This window comes from Rhinolophus sinicus, chromosome 17, assembly GCF_057876585.1.
Source record: "Rhinolophus sinicus isolate RSI-liver-muscle chromosome 17, RSI-T2T, whole genome shotgun sequence".
NCBI classification, from domain to species: Eukaryota; Metazoa; Chordata; class Mammalia; order Chiroptera; family Rhinolophidae; genus Rhinolophus; species Rhinolophus sinicus.
In genome coordinates this window covers 128,173,019-128,190,657 of record NC_142517.1, presented here as the reverse complement: position 1 = coordinate 128,190,657, position 17,639 = coordinate 128,173,019, and the positions used below count along the sequence as shown (strand labels likewise).

The 17,639-nt window shown below is 44.9% G+C and overlaps 1 protein-coding gene across 8 annotated transcripts in view; it reads left to right on the top strand.

Moving 5' to 3' along the window:
- Positions 1–17,639, top strand: part of NCKAP5 (NCK associated protein 5) — a 967,526-nt gene that overhangs the window by 903,556 nt on the left and 46,331 nt on the right. For 7 of the 8 annotated variants that reach the window (XM_088794122.1, XM_088794125.1, XM_088794123.1 and 4 more), the window contains 2 exons: positions 583–897; positions 3,351–3,487. In XM_088794122.1, coding sequence (XP_088650248.1) covers positions 583–897; positions 3,351–3,487 — 452 coding nt within the window. Of the gene's footprint in view, positions 1–582; positions 898–3,350; positions 3,488–5,872; positions 6,006–17,639 lie in introns of all 8 variants that reach the window. The other variant, XM_088794127.1, reaches the window with a different exon arrangement.

Below are 17,639 nucleotides of genomic sequence, written 5' to 3'. Positions count from 1 at the left end.
CAGTCAAATGAAACCCACGCGGTAAATGACGTTACCACCAACAACGTAACTTTTGGGATGACCCTTATAGAGAATTACTTGTCCTCACAGTCAATCTGAGAGGCCACAGCCTTAGTTAACAGCAGAACGAATGATAAATCGTGCAAGGGATACACAATTACCTTTGTTAAGACATTATTTCAATTTGTTATGTGTGCTCATTAGTTTTATTTCAGGTAAAATTTTTCACTTAATTGATTGAAGTCATACGATTCCCAATTGAAATAAGGGTGATCAAAAATAAGTTTTGGTCTCTAATGACTGTTCTTTTTCTATTATAATTGTAGAGAACCATCCAGGGTATATTGTACATGTGACTCTCGCTGCCGGTAACTGCTGGCCTTCTTGCCTTGTATTCCATGAAGGGAATATTTTCTTGTTCAATTAAATTACGTCATGCCACTCACTGGAAATTTGCTGCGCCATTAATGATATTTCTTCCCCCTAGATGTCTTCTCTCCTCCAGATCAGATCCAGATGCTCATGATCCTTTTATCCTTCTATGTGAGCCATCACTAATCCTCACTATGTTACTTTATCTAGAATCGAACTGCCAGATGAGGACACTGGACAGTGGGATTGGAACCTTCCCACTCCCAGACTCAGGAAATCGCTCAGCAGGACGGTACATATGCCAACCAGACTCCCCAGAGGACACTGAGCCCATCCTGTCTCTCCAGCCAGCCCTTTGTACAGCTCCTTCCATGAAAGCCCAGACCCTTGAACGAGAAGTGCCTTCCTCTGCTGACAGCCAAGGCTCTGCAGACACTGCCATTGTTCATTCCACATCAGACCCCATCATGACTGCCAGGGGGATGCGACCTCTTCAAAGTCGCCTCCCCAAACCAGCCTGCTCAGGTAAAATGCGTATTACCTTCCAAATTAGATTGTTTTCCCGCCAAAGTAATGCACTTGCTGACAAAATGAAAAACAGGCAGCAGAAAAGGTTTCCACCAGGAAGTCAGTGAGTGACCTCTTCCCAATGGAAATGTGAATGCATGAAAATCCTTGTATGTCCTCAACCAAAAAGTAAAAAGACAAGCAGTAAACATTGTCTATTCTTAGTATTATGTTAAGGAGTACACACACATATAAAGGAAACAAGCATGTAAGCACAGGTATATGGATATATAAATTGATGAAGAAAAAAACACACAACACATGCATGGGTTTTTATCTTTCAAAAGTTAACTCTGAGTATAGACCAATTTAGGCTCAAGACATAATTTAACTGAAATGTTGTTTGCCCTCTATCCAGAAACGTATGTCTTCTGACATAACCCTATCCTCTTGAAAAAAATTAGTTTGATATATCAGCAGTAGATTGTGTATTAACTGCAATAAAATGGAGTGAGCCTTCCCTCTGAGAAATACCATCGTTGGTTGCAGTCAATTGAAACAAGCTTTCGTGGTTAAAGATAGGCTCAAGCTAAGGGTCAAAGTTTTTTTTTTACTGTTCCTTCAAAATTAAAAATATTTATTGCAGCTCAGGATGGCACTACATAAATTTTAACTTGTATGGCTTATGTTGCATTTATGACATAGCTAAGCATATAAAATAGAACTCTAAAGACTTTCATTTATGATTTGATGATAAGAAAGGAGCCACAGTAGAGATTATACTACAGGCTTTGGAGAAATTAGAAGATTTTTAAACATCTTTGAATAAATGTGATTGGGCTATTCCCATGGCTAAATTCTTCCTTCGTACAGTAATAACTAACTGCCATGAGTGTGTCATCGCACACTTCTGTTCTTGTCAAGCAAACGCAATGTTTTAAAAAACTGAATGCATATTATTTTTGAAATAAATGCATTGTTAATTAATGACACAGCCTCCAGAGATCCAGGGGTGAAATCTTAGTTATAGATTATGTGCTCTATGCCTGAATAGTCCCATGTGTGACCTCAATTCAGCGGCAGGCTGCCGAGTAGATGCCATGATTAAACACTGTCATTATAACAAATTGAATAGAACCCACAAGCCTTGAATTGCTTCATAAGAAAGGGATAGAGGAAGGAGATTGTTCTGATCGTGCTGCTAATATTCACTGCACCGGTTTTCTAAGGTTTGTGTCTTAATTAAATTGTCATGAAGAGTTGTAAAAAAGTAGTGTATGTTAGAGAGTGAGTCGACACGCTGCAGGATACTTTTCTGTCACCCCTCCTGGCGCTTCCTGTCCACCAAATGAAATTGTCACCGTGCTCCAGAGGCAGGGTCAGCTTTCCAAGGCTTCTGTTTTCTGTGTGACCATTGGTTACTCATTTTAAAAATTAAGGAATGGAGAATTAGCTGAAACAAAAGGGAAGTGGTTTAGAGCAGTCATTTCCTATTTAATGAATGCATTTAAATTAGTTTTTCTCTTGTCTCCATATAAAAAATGGAAGTCAGTGTAAAATCTCAGAGTGTTGATGAAAATACAATTACTTCGCTTCTGTTCACAAGAAAAATGCTGTTGAGAAGCTATCACAGCAGGCCCTGTTGATAGTCATTGAGGGTGTGGGGTAATAACAGCAATTCTGCTTTCTGGCATGAGAAGGAATACACTTTGCAGGTTAATCTACTATTATGGGTAATGGAGGAACTTCATTTAATCGTTCTCTGCTAATTACATCCTCACTACTCAAAATGTGATCCCTAGGCCAGCACAACTGACATCATCCGGGAACTTGTCAGAAACGCAGAATCTCAGACCTCACCTCAAACCAACTAAATCAGAATCTGCAATTTAACCAAAGCTCAGCTGATGCACATGCAAAGCAAAACTTGAGATGTGCTGCCCTGTAGGATCTTTAAGGGCTTCTGAGCAAAGTTTCCCAAACCACATTATTCAAAATGACCTTTACAGGTATTCTAGGAAAGTAAGCGTTCCCTGCTCACATATGTTCGGGAAAAGCTGCAAATGTAAATCCTCCCTTTGCAGATTATGCAATCTACATTACCACAGTGAAGGCTGTTTGTTATTTGATGACCAAGATTATTTGAGAAATAATCAGTGTTTCCCAAATGGTTTGCCCACTGAACCTTTACTAACATGAAAGCCTACCAACATTTTGTGGAAAAGTGGTCCAAGGACAGTTTGTCTTCTGGTCTCCTCTGTAGATATCCATAATTATGCAGTCATATCCATTAGGACAGACTTGCAGGGGACAGAATGTTAAGAAATGCCGCTATCACACCATATTTGGACTATTATTATTATTATTATTATTATTATTATTATTTCTGAATATCTCTCCCGTCCACCTCCCTAAACTTGTAGAGAGTTGAAGAAAACTGATTGTGATTTTATATACATTTCCTCATTTAGGAAAAATTAATTTCCAAAAGCGGGATGAAGCAGAGCCAAGGCCTCAGATTTGCTCATCATTTGAATATGCTGAAAATACAATGGCGGGGGAGCTGCTTCCAGACTGGAGGGGTGAAGACCCCACCGGGGAGACCCAGGTAAGGGGGAGACCGATGGAAGGGTGCCCTTCACCTGTTGATCCTGATTGTGAAAAGTGAACTTCTTAAGCACTTTTGCGATCAATGTAAGTCAAATTTGCTGTTGGTTCAGTAACTAAAAACCCAGACCCAAGGCTCACCGTTTTTCCCCCTGAATTATTAAGTAATAGCGTGGGTTCTTGGGTAGAAATCACTGCTTCCATGGATCTGCACCCAGATTCTTGACGTATGGATGCTCTGCCCTGATTAGACATTAAGAAAGGCATTGTCTCTCCCAAGCTGTAACAGCATCATTAAGAATAATTTGATGATATTTTTTTCATTATCTCCTCAGTTACGTTCACCTTTACCTTATTCCTAGGAGACAGACAATTCAGGTATAATTAGACTCCTTTTAGGGGTGAATGAACTGAGGCCTGGAGTGGTCAAACGACCTGCCAGGAACAGTGAGACCTGCATTTCTTCAACCCCTATCATTTGTGCTGTGGGTTCTTCATGTACCCTGAGATGGCACACACGGGCCTCCTGATGTGCGACTAGACGTAGGGAGGAGCTCAAGGGTCAGGGACTGCTTGATCATCCCTCAGGCTGTGTGGTATTCCCTCCTATGCCCCCTCCCGTTTACCAGTTCCAGCGAACTACTTGGACCATGTGCAACCTGTTCACTGTTTCTCAACTTGTCCTGTGTCTGGCCCACTTCAGGGCCTTTTGTGGTACCCAGCAGTGAGAAATGGTGGGAGGAAGGACATGGGAGCTGGTTATCAGAGCATCCCAGTTCTTCCATGACCCTTTCTGCTTCTGCTGCGTGGGCTCTCCCAATCCCGACACTGGGGAGAAAACCCTAAAAGACACTCACAGTTGAATTGGGAAATAGTTCAGAAACAACAGGTGGTGACTGTGGCAGAGGTTCAGGCAATTCCAAGAAAGGGAGAATTCCTCACTGTTGGCCAAGAGGAAGCTGTCGCCTCTACATCTGATGACAGGGCACTCCTCACCCAACATTCACATCCCCCAAAACACACACCTTTCTGGGGTCCCTTTCCTCATCATCTTCCACCAGCTCTGCCCATTGGGAATCCTGCCGTCTTGTAAGACTCACCACTGTGGCTTGGAACTTAGAACTCTGCTTCACTGACTGCCAGGGAGGGACAATTTGAAGCAAGAGTTAGCTTTATATTTCCAGTATCCAGCACAGTGCTTGGTTCCATTCATGTTTGTTGAGTAGAAGGATGAAAAAATGCATCTCATCATACCCAGAATGTGTTACTGGGGTCCTGCAGGAACTCTAGACATGGGGCTGCCCAGAACCACAGCTGGTACACGTGTCACCTTTCACGGACGTCATCCTTGCCAGACTACTGGTACCTCCTGTACTGAGCTCGGTACTTCCAGAACCTAGCACACTGCTTGGCACAGAGTAGATATTCCTTAAGCATCTGTTTAAATGGGTAGATGAATGAGTAAATGCATGAACGAGTAAAGGAAATGAGTAACCCCCGCTGAAAGAGTTTCCATCCCAAAATGTGTTTTTATAATTTCCAACCAAATGACAGTCTCCCAAATAGACTTATCCCGTACATCTGTGCCTGAACTGCCTGGGATGGAGGGGAAAAATGGGCTCTGACAGGGCAGTCCACAAACATAAAAAACGTAGGATCCAGACACCCTTGATTCTACACAGGAGGTGCAGACCTAGGTCCAGTATTCTGCTTGTGTGCACAGAGGGCAAAACTGTTCATACAATATTAGCAAGTCCTGAACACAGCATGATCACCATGCCGCTGACATCCTGGGGGGTCAGGCTGTGCCTACGTGAGAGCAAAAGGGGAGACTGAGTCCCGGGACCTGTGAACTGTCAATAGATTTGAGGATTATGTAGGATTAGCAATTGTGTCCTTTCCTAAAGCCTCCTATCCTTTCAGGGGCTGGAAGAAAATTATAAATTAGGCAAACATTTATTCTTTTGTTCCCAAGGTTGATTTTTTTCATACCCTCTGGTACTTGAAAGCCAATGATGAGATCAGTTAAATAAATAAGCCATTAGGCTTAGAACAGCAACTCTAATAGGCACTAGAGAAAAATAAGACCCTATAAAGAAGTGTACGAAATGCAGAGCAGGTAATGTGGAATCTGTCCTATGGCGGGGACAGCGGCAGAGAGTGGTCAATGGCTTCATTAGCGCAGGCCTGTGTCTGCAGCTCTGGTAATTGAGTAGACTGCTCCAGCCCCGCAGACAGACGGGCCGAGCCGAGCTGCTCGTGGGGGTGGGGTGGTGGGCATGCGCACAGCAGCAGCCACATGTGAACTGCTTCACACCCTCACAGGATTTTCTGCCCCAGCTTGATTTGTGTGAATAATCTTAACAGTCTCATGTTACTCGTTTAGGACAAGGTACCCAGAATGTGTTCGTACGCTGTCAGCGGTGGCAGCGATAGTGACAGTGACCCGGACTATGGAAATAATGGTTTTGGAGCTGGAAGGGGCAAGTTAGCGAAAGCAATGAAGAGCGCCACCCCAGGTAACGCCCCGCGAGCACGCGGGACATTCAGAGCTCCTCCCTCCCCGAAGCACTGATGACACCGTTCGCTGTGCTCTGCCTCCACCTCGCCCCCCACCCCACCCCTTAGCTCCATGTCTCTCCTGAGATCTGATTTTCTGGCACGTACAGAAGATTGTCCGTGCACATTGATTTGTTTTCTGGTATAATCTTCATGACACAGCAGGGCCGTCTGTAAGGATTTCATTTCCAAATCTGGCATCTCCCAAAAAGCCTCCAACTGAGTTATCTCAGTAATGAAGCAATAATGATAAAGATACGTTTGGTCTTAATTACACACTCTGGCAAGTTAAATCATCCAGTGAGCCCTGGGTAGAATTTCCAGGGTCTCTGCTCATATCATGCTGTGTAGCCCTGGACCTATCAGCCATGCCGTTATGGACAGGTCTGTTTATGAGGCTGGAACTCCCTCACGCTGTATCTGTTTGAATCAGAATTGGCAGTAGAGTAGAAAAACCATCATCCGGAAGCATTTAAAAACATGTATATTCAGATGGCATTTCCTTACAGACACAAGAGGACCGATACACCCCTAACACAAAATGTGATCTGAGGTCTGCCTCTCTTCTAATCAATTCTGGATTGTCAGAAGTATTTTAATGATGCAACGGAGAATCATTCTTTTCGTACTAATCCATCTATTTTTTTCTCAAATGCTAATTTAGCAATTATATAATGAAACCATGACTTTCTTTTTTAAAACAAGACTGATATGTTGCTCTAGGGAAAAACATAACCTAGCCACCATGTGTGTTTCCAGTATTCCAAGAGTCTTGGCATCTGTGACACGTGGGGGTGAGAATGGCTCGTACGAATGGCCTTTAACCAGAGTCTCCACTCTGCTCCTTGCTTTCTGTCATCAAGAAGTAGGGCCAGTGGTTGAATCCTGCCAAGGCTTACCGAGAAGTGGAAAATACCCCTGGCATTTTGTTTAGGTTGTTGTCCCTGTGAGTTCTCTGTGGTTTATCAGTCCCTCTGGTTGTGACAGATAAAGGGGGACGGGTGTTCATCATCATGGGACTTGCCCAGTGAAGATCCTTCGGGCCAGGTCAGCTCCTAGTCCACCTAGCCCAGCTCCAAGCTTACCTTGAACCTATCGTGGGTCCACAGCGAATAACCTCACCTCCCTGACCCTCAACTGTTCCATCCAAGAATGATTTCCAGGGCCCCTTCCAGCTCTAAAACACCATTCATTTATTGAACAAATATTGATTGAAAGCCTCCTCTAGGCCAGCTTTCCAACAGTGAGTAAATGCGCAAAGATCCCTGCCATACAGAAAACAATCTATGTACTAAACTAGTAAATGTATCTAGTTGGTTGAAAGGAGATGAATGCTATGGAAAAGAAAAGTACAGCAGGATACAGTCTGGGAGAGTAGCAGTGCTGGGAGTGGTGGTGGGAGGGGGAGAGGTTAAAACTTAAATAGAGCATTCCAAACAGCCTCTCTAAGAAGGTAATGTTTGAGTAGAGAGCTGGAGGAGGAGAGGGAGTGCGCCAGGCAGATATCTGGGGGAAGAGCACTTTCGGCAGAGGAAACAGCCAGTACAGAAGCCGTGAGAAGGAGCAGCGGGGAGCCAGCGTGGCTGAGGCAGAGAGAGTGAGCTGGAAGCCTGGGAGATGCAGTCAGACAGGCGAGGGGCCAGAGCTGGGAAGGCCTTGCTCGCCGCCCTTCTGAGGACTTTGCTTCTTCTCTGGGAGACATCCAGGAGAGCCTTTGGGCAACTTGGAGCAGAGATGTTTTCAGAGGAACACTCTGGCTGCTGTGTTGTGAAACCTGAAGAAGCATGATCAACGAAGAGGCTATTACATCATCCAGGCAAGGGATGGGAGTGGCTGGGCCCCGGGCAGTGGCAGTAAGGGAGTGAGCAGCACTGACTAAGGGAACCTCCTTGGAGGTGACAATGTTCTTACCACACTGTCCAGCACCATGTGGCCCGTGAGCACTTGAAATGCAGCTCGTGTGAGTAAGGAAGTGAATTTTTCAATATAATTTGTGCTGTAATTGTCCTAAGAGTTCTCACTTGAGCCATCCCTTTTTTCTCTATTTATTTTATTTTTTTTAATTTTTATGAACTCACATTTAAGTGTGAATAGCCACACGTGGCTTCTACAACACGGAGGGTGAGAATGGACTGATTCCTAATCAGTACAAAAGTGAGAGAAAAGGCAGAGTCAAGGATAACTCCAAAGTTTGGGTCCTGGAAGGGACGGCATCCGCTGTCTGGGATGCAGACGGCTGAAGTTGGAGCTTGCGGAGGCAGATTGGGCGTTAATTTTGGACCCGCTACATTTGAAATGTTCATTAAGCAAGTGGAGGTGTCGAGTAGACCGTGGGCTGTGTGGGTCTGGACTTCAGCAGATCAGGTCTGGTCGAGATGTAAATTTGAGGCTCAGGGAGTAGATGGTGTTTAAGGCCCTGGTTCCAGATGGGAGCAAGAGGGGAAGGAGTGCTGACAGAGGGCACATATCCGTATGGTCCCCCCAAATGTAGTGGTCAGGAGAAAAAGAAGAACCAGCAAAGGAGACGGAGCAGGAGCAAGCAATCAGAGAGGAGACCAGGGAGTGTTGTGTCTCAGAAGCCAAGTGGAAATGATGTCGGGAGGGGATTCATGATTCCAAATGTGGTTGTTACTAAAACGAGGGACACGGTCCTTATATTCAGTGGTCCTGACTTTTCCTCTGGCGGTGGGGCTCCAGTGGGGAGTAGATGGAAAGGAGTGAGAGGGGAGGAGGGATGGTCTAAGGGCAATTTGAAAACGTCTTGAAAAAGGAAACAAGATTAAGACAAACTGTCTGACTCTGAATGAGGGAGTATCTGAGCATGAGAGAACTTACTATAGGGTTCAAGTTTTAACATTATTTAGATGAGTTGTGCAAAACCATAAGGACTAAACTTTACGTGATGGCTGTGGATCCTGGGGAGCAGTGAACTTGCTCAGCTGGCTCCTTTTTCTTTTCGTTTCCCTATCCTTCTGCAAAACGAAGTGAGCCTCAGCATGAATTATTTTATTCTCGACTCACTTTGCTCATCATATTCCCTCCAACCGGAGCCAATCCCTATTTGAAAGGAGTGGGCTTCTTTCATTCTATTGCTTTAGCGTCTGGATGAAAAGTGCTTCTTGAGGTCTGGGCACAGTAACCCTAGAAACCGCACAACCAATAAGCAGCTCCTTTCCTCTGCCTTTGAATGTGGACTTGTTACCAGAGCTGTGTCATGTGCACACAACGCACCCCGAATGAGCCAAGTGCAGCTCAGCACTGGCTGATGACGGTGCTGCCAGGAAGGGTGTATGCAGACAGCTGGTGTGACTGTGGGTTCCTGCCAGCTTCCAACAGATCCTAGGAAGAGGCATGTAGGGTGGATGTAGCACATTACTGTTTTGGATGTTGGCAAGGTTGATCTGAAAAGAAAATAGAAATAATTAAGAGAAAAACACTAAAAGGAATGCATGCCTTGGGTGTGCAGCAGAGATTTTCTTCCCTTCAAATCAGTTTCACACCTGCTCTCATCACGTGTGCCTATGGACATGAGATTGCACCCCCCTTCCCTCTTTAAGTAACAAGGTTTTATAATAGAGGTCCCAACCTACGCAGTGGAATTGCCCATAGATCTTGAAGACTTATTGGATGCTCTCCAAGATAGTTGTCCTTTCTCAAACATGTGTTCTCCCTCTGGTTCCCTGAAATTTCCCTCAGATAGAGGTGGGTGCTTGACAGTGGCAATCTGTCCTCCGTGGCTTCTAGGAGATGCATGCTCAGGGACCTCACCTTCTCACCCTGTGCCTTCCCCGCCACCCCCTCCCATTGGCTGCTCAGTCATTAGCCACTCATCCTGCCTCACAGCGTGCCTGCAGGGCCCTCCCTTTAAAACAGAGTGCGCTGTGACCCCACGTTCCCTGCTTTCTCATGCCCACTTGCTTCTCTGAATCACAGCAAACGTGGCAAAAGAAACCTGCTTTCCAAAACCCTGCCTCCGGGCTCATAAAACACTAACGTAGATATACATCTTTTATTTCAAGGTTGGTTTCTGTAGCTTGACTTTGAAATATGTATTAAACATCCAGGTTGTTAGCACAGAGTCAGCAGTGGGAGCAGGATTTAGGAGCTGGGTCAGTGGCCCAGCAGGTGAGGTAGGGGACAGAAATAATTCTGTGGCTTTGTTTCCACAGAGATACCCACTCTAATTTGCTAAGCTGGGCGTAACAAATATTTCCGCCCCTTTCCTACAGACAGGGCCTCAGAGAAGACATGAGCAAGGAACAGAAGTGGAAAGGTGGTGGGGAGAAAGGGAGAGTGAAAGAGAGAGAGAGAGAGAGAGAGAGAGAGAGAGAGAGAGAGAGAACCAGGGCCAGAATGTAGAACGAGGGCAGACCCAGTAGAATTGCAGCAATGAAGCTCCAATCTCTAGCTGGAGGGAAGGGGAGGTGTGTCACCCCCAGCTGACCCTGCTGGACCTCGTTGGTAAAAAGTAACATAACCTCTCGCCAGGGCTTCTCCCCCAAGCTTGATTCCTCCACCAGGCTGCCCACCACCATCACCGACCCGGCCAGGTACCTTGAGTGCAAAAATCCAAATTGAAACCTCTCTTTTTCTCCCTAGAAATCTTTGTCTCTCAGGCTCTGTCTTAATTGATGGTCTTGTCATGCTTTTAGGAATAATCACCCCTCCAGCTCTTTGTATTCATGGGTTTCGCATCCGCAGATTCAACCAAACATAGATCGAAAACACCATTTTCGATGCGTGGTTGGGAATCCATGGATGTGAAGGCCAACTCTATGCATTGTTCTGTGCAATTTTTATATAAGGGATGGAAGCATTTGTGGATTTAGGTATCTGCGTGGGGTCCTAAAACAAATCGCCAGTGGATACTGAGGGATAACTGTACAAATGATGAAGCTAGGAGTTTTCCTTGACTGTTCCTTCACCTTCTGGGTGTCCCCACGTCCTGCTGGCTTCTGTCCCAGGGACTTCTCAAATCTGTCCCTCTCTAACTCTTCCACCACAGTGCCTTCATCTGGTCTACAGAGCCCCACTGCCTCTTTTTCCCCTTCCTCTAGTAAACCCACTGCCAGTCCCATCCCATCATGTTCCAAATCCCATCATGTTCCTTTGCTTAAGCCTCTTTAAGGACTCGCCATTACCCACAGACAAAATCTAATCTCCTCCTCTTTCAAGCTTTACAAAGCCCACCTTGTCTTGCCTTTCTGACTTCATCTTTTTCCATTTCCTGTCTTAAACTATTAAAATGCTCACTCTGTTCTGAACACACAATGCTGTTAGGAGCTCCCGTGCCTTTATTTTTGTGATCTCACTTCCGGGAATGGCTTTCAGACCAAGACCCTTCTTCTCTAACCTTCATGTAACTACTGCTTAGTCTTTAAGTTTCATTTCAGACTTTACCTCCTCCAGGAAGTTCTCCCAGATGCTCCTTCATCAGCCATGCCTAAGTTACTCTTTCTTGTCTGTTCTCCTGTATACACAACATTTATTTCTCTCACTTGCTGTCGGGCGGGGGACCCTGCTCGCTGCGCCATTTGTTGTGCGCGGAGGCCTTCTCGCCGCGCCATCTTTCAGGCGGGGCAGCCTGCGGGGTCCCTGCTCCCGCTCCCCACACAAGAATGCAGGATATGGTGAGGCCGAAAAGGAACACCCACGGAGCCATAGGTAGGGGAGTCATACCACTATGGTCTCACTGGAGGCTGGGCCCACCGGACGCCGACCTGCCGTCCGCTTTTCCGCCAACCGACCGACCTACGACTCTCCTCCACTCTCTCAACTCTGTTCCTCTCTCTCGGCTCTCCTCTTCTGCTCTCCTCGGCTCTGCTCGGCTCTGCTCGGCTCTACTCGGCTCCTCGGCAATCCTCGGCAATCCTTCGTAGCCGCAGCAGTTATACCAGCGGCCAATCGGCCAACCGGCCACAGCCGACGGCCAATCAGCCACAGCCGACAGCCATTCACCACCCGAGCCAGCACCCTTCCACGTGGGGCCGAGAGCCTGTAAACTACTTTCTGGGGCTCTGTCCCCACACTTGCCACTTGAGATTATACTTATTTCTTTGCATGTTCACCTCTCTCATTAGTGCCAAGATTGTGTCTCATTCATATTCTGCACTTAGCACAGGACCTAGCACATCAGAGGTGTTTATTTAATAAATGTTAAACAAATCATACATGTTGAATAAAAATACATCTAACTCATAGGACTGGGAAAGGCCTTGGTTAGCAACTTGTATCCACATTCATCACCCGTTTGGGCCTTTATTTGTCCACAGAAAGGGAGACCCAGTGCAGCTACCTACAGAGAGAAACTGAATAAGCACATTTCTCCTCTGAAAGCTATGCTAGAGAAAGCAGTGAGTCCATTTTTCTAATTCTTCACAGGGACATACTAGAATTTCAGCTTACTCTTCAATGACGATTCTTCATGTTGGAGGCGTATCAGAATCCTGTTTTGTTTCTTGTAAATGGCCCCATGCTCCCTGGCTTGATTTTCATAATTTCTGCCCCAATTTGGGAATTATTGTCACAGAGTCACTCTTATTGATGAAAATGCATCATACCCACGAACTCTAAAAGAGACAAAGGTTCAGAACCTTTGCTCTTCTGGTATTTGATCTTTGAAAATGTCCAAGTTGAACTGGTTAGTTGATAAAAAAGATTGTCAAAAAGAATAAAAACAAAGAGGAGAGTTGATCTCTAAACTAGTTCATGTTGGTTTATTCATCTCTTACTCTGTGTCCAGGCCAGTAGAGGACAGTGGGGTTTGGGTGCAGGTTAGTGATGTAGCCCTGTTCGTAGATGCTTCTAATCAGACACACAGACTTGAAGCACCGTCTTGAAAGAGGAGATAGTCTAGGACCCTAAACAGTTGCATTTACTGCCTAAGGCCCAACTGTTGGCTCTTCGGAGTAAGGAACCAGAATTCCTAATTCTTTTTAGTGTTCATAAATTTATTTCTGCAAATTAAAACCCACAGATCAGAGCTGCCTTTCGAGAGCAGCCCCGCCCTGGTCAAGCCCCATACACTTAAAATGCAACAATCGTGTCAAATATGCAAAGCTTTGCAACCAGCCACCTGACGATGCTCATGTAATCAAGCCCCAATTTCCTGAATAACAAGTACATTTTCTTTATTTGAATGTGATTACATTCAACAAATTACAAAGAGCTGGGCAGTTGAGTTAAAAACAATTGGTTTTGCACTAATTAGAAAAACACAAGGAAAGGATGACTGTGGAACAATATTAAAAGGGACGCTGAAGGATAACGGCTCCAGATCCTGATTAATTCCTCAGCTTGAACATTTAGAGATTCACAACAAATTATGCAGAGGTGATGAATTTTAAAAACACTGCTTGCCTTCTCAAGGCCAAGGACCTTGGCTATTAATAGAGCAATCAGATTTTGCTATATTATAGAGAATTCACAGAAAGTTGCACCTATTTTAAAGCATTCATCTGGCTCATGACTTAAAGATGACCAATCTCTATAATACGCAAAAACAGCATTGGGTTAAACTAACTCCAAATTGATTATAATCCCGTCTGGTTCCCCCAGAGAAACGTATTGTTTAAAATGGACACTACAGGTAAGAGTTATCTTTAGTCCTTCCTGGAACTCCTCTCTTATTAGGTCATTTTAAGGATTAGCTTTATTTTTGACAAGCCCATCACAACTTGAGGTGAATGGACACGTGCAATAAAGCACAAGGGACTCGTCTTTTAGCATTAAACTTTCCTGGATGACAAATGGAAAGTACTGACCGTGACAAGCTGGCTGATCTGAGACCCTTCCCAGAACCGGGATCTCACATTTCTCTCCATCACCAATTTACCGACCATCAGAAAACCCACAGCCCTTTCAGCTGTTCAGATTGGATCTGCGCTATGCTGAGGTTTGGGGGTTTCAGTGGGGTGAAGTGCCATGCATAATTACAAAATAAAACAAACAAACCTTACTAGCTTCTGAAATCATGTGGTCAAAAGCTAACCATCAGAAAGAACCCACTGTGCCCTCAGACAGGCTTGAAAAGGGAGGCTGTGATGTGACCTGCATTTAATTATTTCAGCTGCATATTGTGAGGCCTTCAAGAAAGCAAATGTCATGACAGACAGTATGAGTTTACCCTCCTGTCGAAAGAGCAGTGTGCCGTGGCAAGGCCGTCGCTCAATTAAATTGGACTGTGGGAGGCAGAGAGAGGGAGGCCAAGTCTGAGGACCCTGGTGAGACACTTTGGAGGAAAGGGAGACCCCCAGGAGTTTGTTCCTGTTTATGGGCGTTCTCTCCCCCCATTATCTCAGCACCTCCAAGGCTACCCAAGTCAAGTTCAAATGTGTTGGAACCCAAAACATTTAAATGGGAGCTTGTAAAATAGCATTTTGAAGTGAAAAACAAGTCTCTGATTGTTATGGAATATGGAGGGGGAGTCAATGACGCCTAATGCTATGCAAATAAGCAATCTGTGGCTGCCAGGGCTGAGCAAAGGCGAGGCAAGAGATCTAAAACGAAATAAATGAGCAACGAATTAGATGACGTTTCGTTTGTGAACATGTGTGCATCCCTCATGCAGGGGCAGCAGAACCAAGTGTGACATGGCAGGCCTCCAGGCAGCCCCACGAACCTGTTGGAGGGACCCTTTTTTATAGAGGTCGTCTATAGTCCAAGTAACACCTCGAATGCTCACAGTGAAGCATCCTGCCCAGTGGCTCTCAAACGGGATGACTGTGCCCCCCAGGGCACAACTTAGATTTGGGGGGAACTGCTACTCGTGTAGAAAGCCCAGAGATGCTGCTAAACATCCTATAAGGCACAAGGCAGCCCCCAATAACAAAGCATCGTCCTGCTCAAAGTGTCAGCAGTGTCACCAAGAAGCCAAGAGAAGAGTCACCTTGAGGCATCAGAAATGTTCTTTGGGAGTGACAAACTGTCACATATCTGTGACAAACTGTGACAGCAGCCAAATCTCTCTGCCTGCCCAGCAGGCACCCTAGGCCCGGCCCAGCCACCTAATTGGGTGGTTAATAAGATGCACTCCATCCTCCAAGGAGCTTTGAACGGGAGTTCACACTGCTGCCTGGGCCTTTCCCATTTGGCTGGTGACCCTGTTCCAGGTGCCTTTGTCAGACTAAGGGAGGTGCCGACTATCTGAAGGAGTAACACAGAGCATGGATTATGTAAAGCTGCTACACATTGTCTCTTACTACCGTGTTTCCCCGAAAATAAGACCGGGTCTTATATTAATTTGCTCCAAAAGACGCAGTAGGGCTTATGTTCAGGGGATGTCATCCTGAGAAATCATGCTAGGGCTTATTTTCTGGTAGGTCTTATTTTCGGGGAAACACGATAGTATTTCACTTCTGTCTCTCGTAGAGAACAGGCAGAAATCCTTTACCGATTTGAAAGTAATCCGAGAATCCTCACGTTGCTCTAGTGAAGTAGGCAAATTGCAATTAGATTTTTTAAATGAAGAAAAAAACATAGTCAACAGGTATTTGGGTTTCCTTGGAGACCTTGGAGTTTAGAGAGTGACGTTTGGAAAGACCCTGGCCGGAATTCTTCCCACTGAATGGGTAACACTAGGAGGGTTAACATCAACCTCAGTGATAAAAATCCTGGTTCAATAGAAGGTCTCTGTGGAAGAAAGATACTAAGTGGGGAAAATAAAGGGCTCAGGATTCAGGAAAAATCTTTCCAGAAATAATTACAGAGATTGCAGTGTGCCAACCTTTGAGGTAGGGGGGTAAAGGAGCCCAATATGTTCTAATTATTTCGAGTGCTTTGTTCTCAGACCTCGAGGGTAAAGACAGAGACCATTTCTAACATTCTCCCATTCCAACTGCCCCTCCTCAACCAGCCCAGAACCTACAAACAGATACATGCTCTACAACCAATCAGATGTGCTCAGAACAAGAAACAGTGTTTCTTCCTAAGCAGCAACGAGGAGTTTTGCCAAGAAAAATGTCAAGCATTATACAGTGAATCACATAACTGGCTGCTCTCTGTGTACCTCTTGGAACCTAGAGACCAAAAGCCATGGCCATTTGGCTGGATGTGTTGGGCATGCCTATAATTGGGAGTTAAGACACTTGGGTTCTAGCCCTGACTCAGCGAACAGACCTTGTAATCCTGGATGAATAACGTTAAATCTTCCGAGCCTTGGTTCCAGCTGCCACATTATGCCCACCTTGCCTCCTCTCATGGTGTAGTTCAGATATGACAGTAGATGTGACAAGGCTTCCAACCTGCAGAGTGCTAAGTAAATATGAGTAGTATTATGTTAAATGGGTGAGAAAAAGTAAAGGTGCCCAGAATTCATGGTTGAGAATATCAGAGAGTGGAGCATGGAGACGCTGCAAACTGTGGGCCGAAATAAAGTAAAGCTAAAGCCTCAGAAAGGTAAACTGTCCTCATAAACTAGCCAGGGTTATACAATTTCATTAAAGGAAATACCATATTATCTTTATCTGTCGTTAAAATTCAGTTGAACTGAAAAAGAACTGATTTAAACTTCCCTGAAATAAGCCTAGCAGCGTTCTCTTTCCTTATTACTTATTTTCACTGTAAGTAGAAATATCCCAGGCTATCACTCAGTGACATTATGTTCAGATTCAATTACATGGGAACCAGAAATACAGTGGGGCAGGTCAGTTCGGAGAAAGTTCCATTTTTTAATTAGGCCAGGAATTTTATCGTAAATGACTAAATCAGCCCACTCTTTAAGGAGACAGCATCCTTTCCATGATATTGGCCAAGCTAGCTCTTGATTTTGAGCAGGCAGAGAAGGGTCCCCCCCAGTCAGCTTGCTTATCTGTTTATGAACCCCCAGAAACATCATAAAGAGTGTTTTCTTCCACCGTCATCTTTTGCACTTTTGTAAAACCTCCCTCCCCTTTCACCTTGATTTGTTTGGCCCATCCTTTGCGATGATACTGTGTTTCCCTGAAAATAAGACCCAGCCGGACAATCAGCTCTAATGCATCTTTTGGAGCAAAAGTTAATATAAGACCCAGTATTGTGTTATATTATTATATTATATTATATTGCATTATATTATTATATAAGACCCAGTCTTATTTTACTATAAGACTGGGTCTTATATAATAATATAATAAGACTGGGTCTTATATTAATTTTTGCTCCAAAAGACACATTAGAGCTGATTGTCAGGCTAGGTCTTATTTTGGGGGACACACGGTATGTCACTCTGACCCTTTTCATCTTGGTGTGTACCCTCCCCTGGAAACCTCTAGGTATCTTCCTGAGTTTGATTCAGATTCCGAGGCAAGGCTATGGGATCAATATTTTTAGGGAAGAACCAAAGCTATGTCAACATTGTTCATTGCACCGTGATGCCCGTGAAATCTTTGAGATGTGCAGGACTGAAATACCCACTTGAAGTAAGCAATTGTCTTCTTGGGCCATAACTTACTTAGTGATCTTGAGCAAGTATGTCCCGTCCCCTTTCAGCCTGTGTCGGTGGAGCTAGATATTTTCCAGATCGCTTCACCCCTCCCACTCCCCAGCCACCCCACCAGCCTGATGCTGTCACTGTGCACAAATGCTACAGTGACTGGGATCTCAAGCTGCATGCTCAG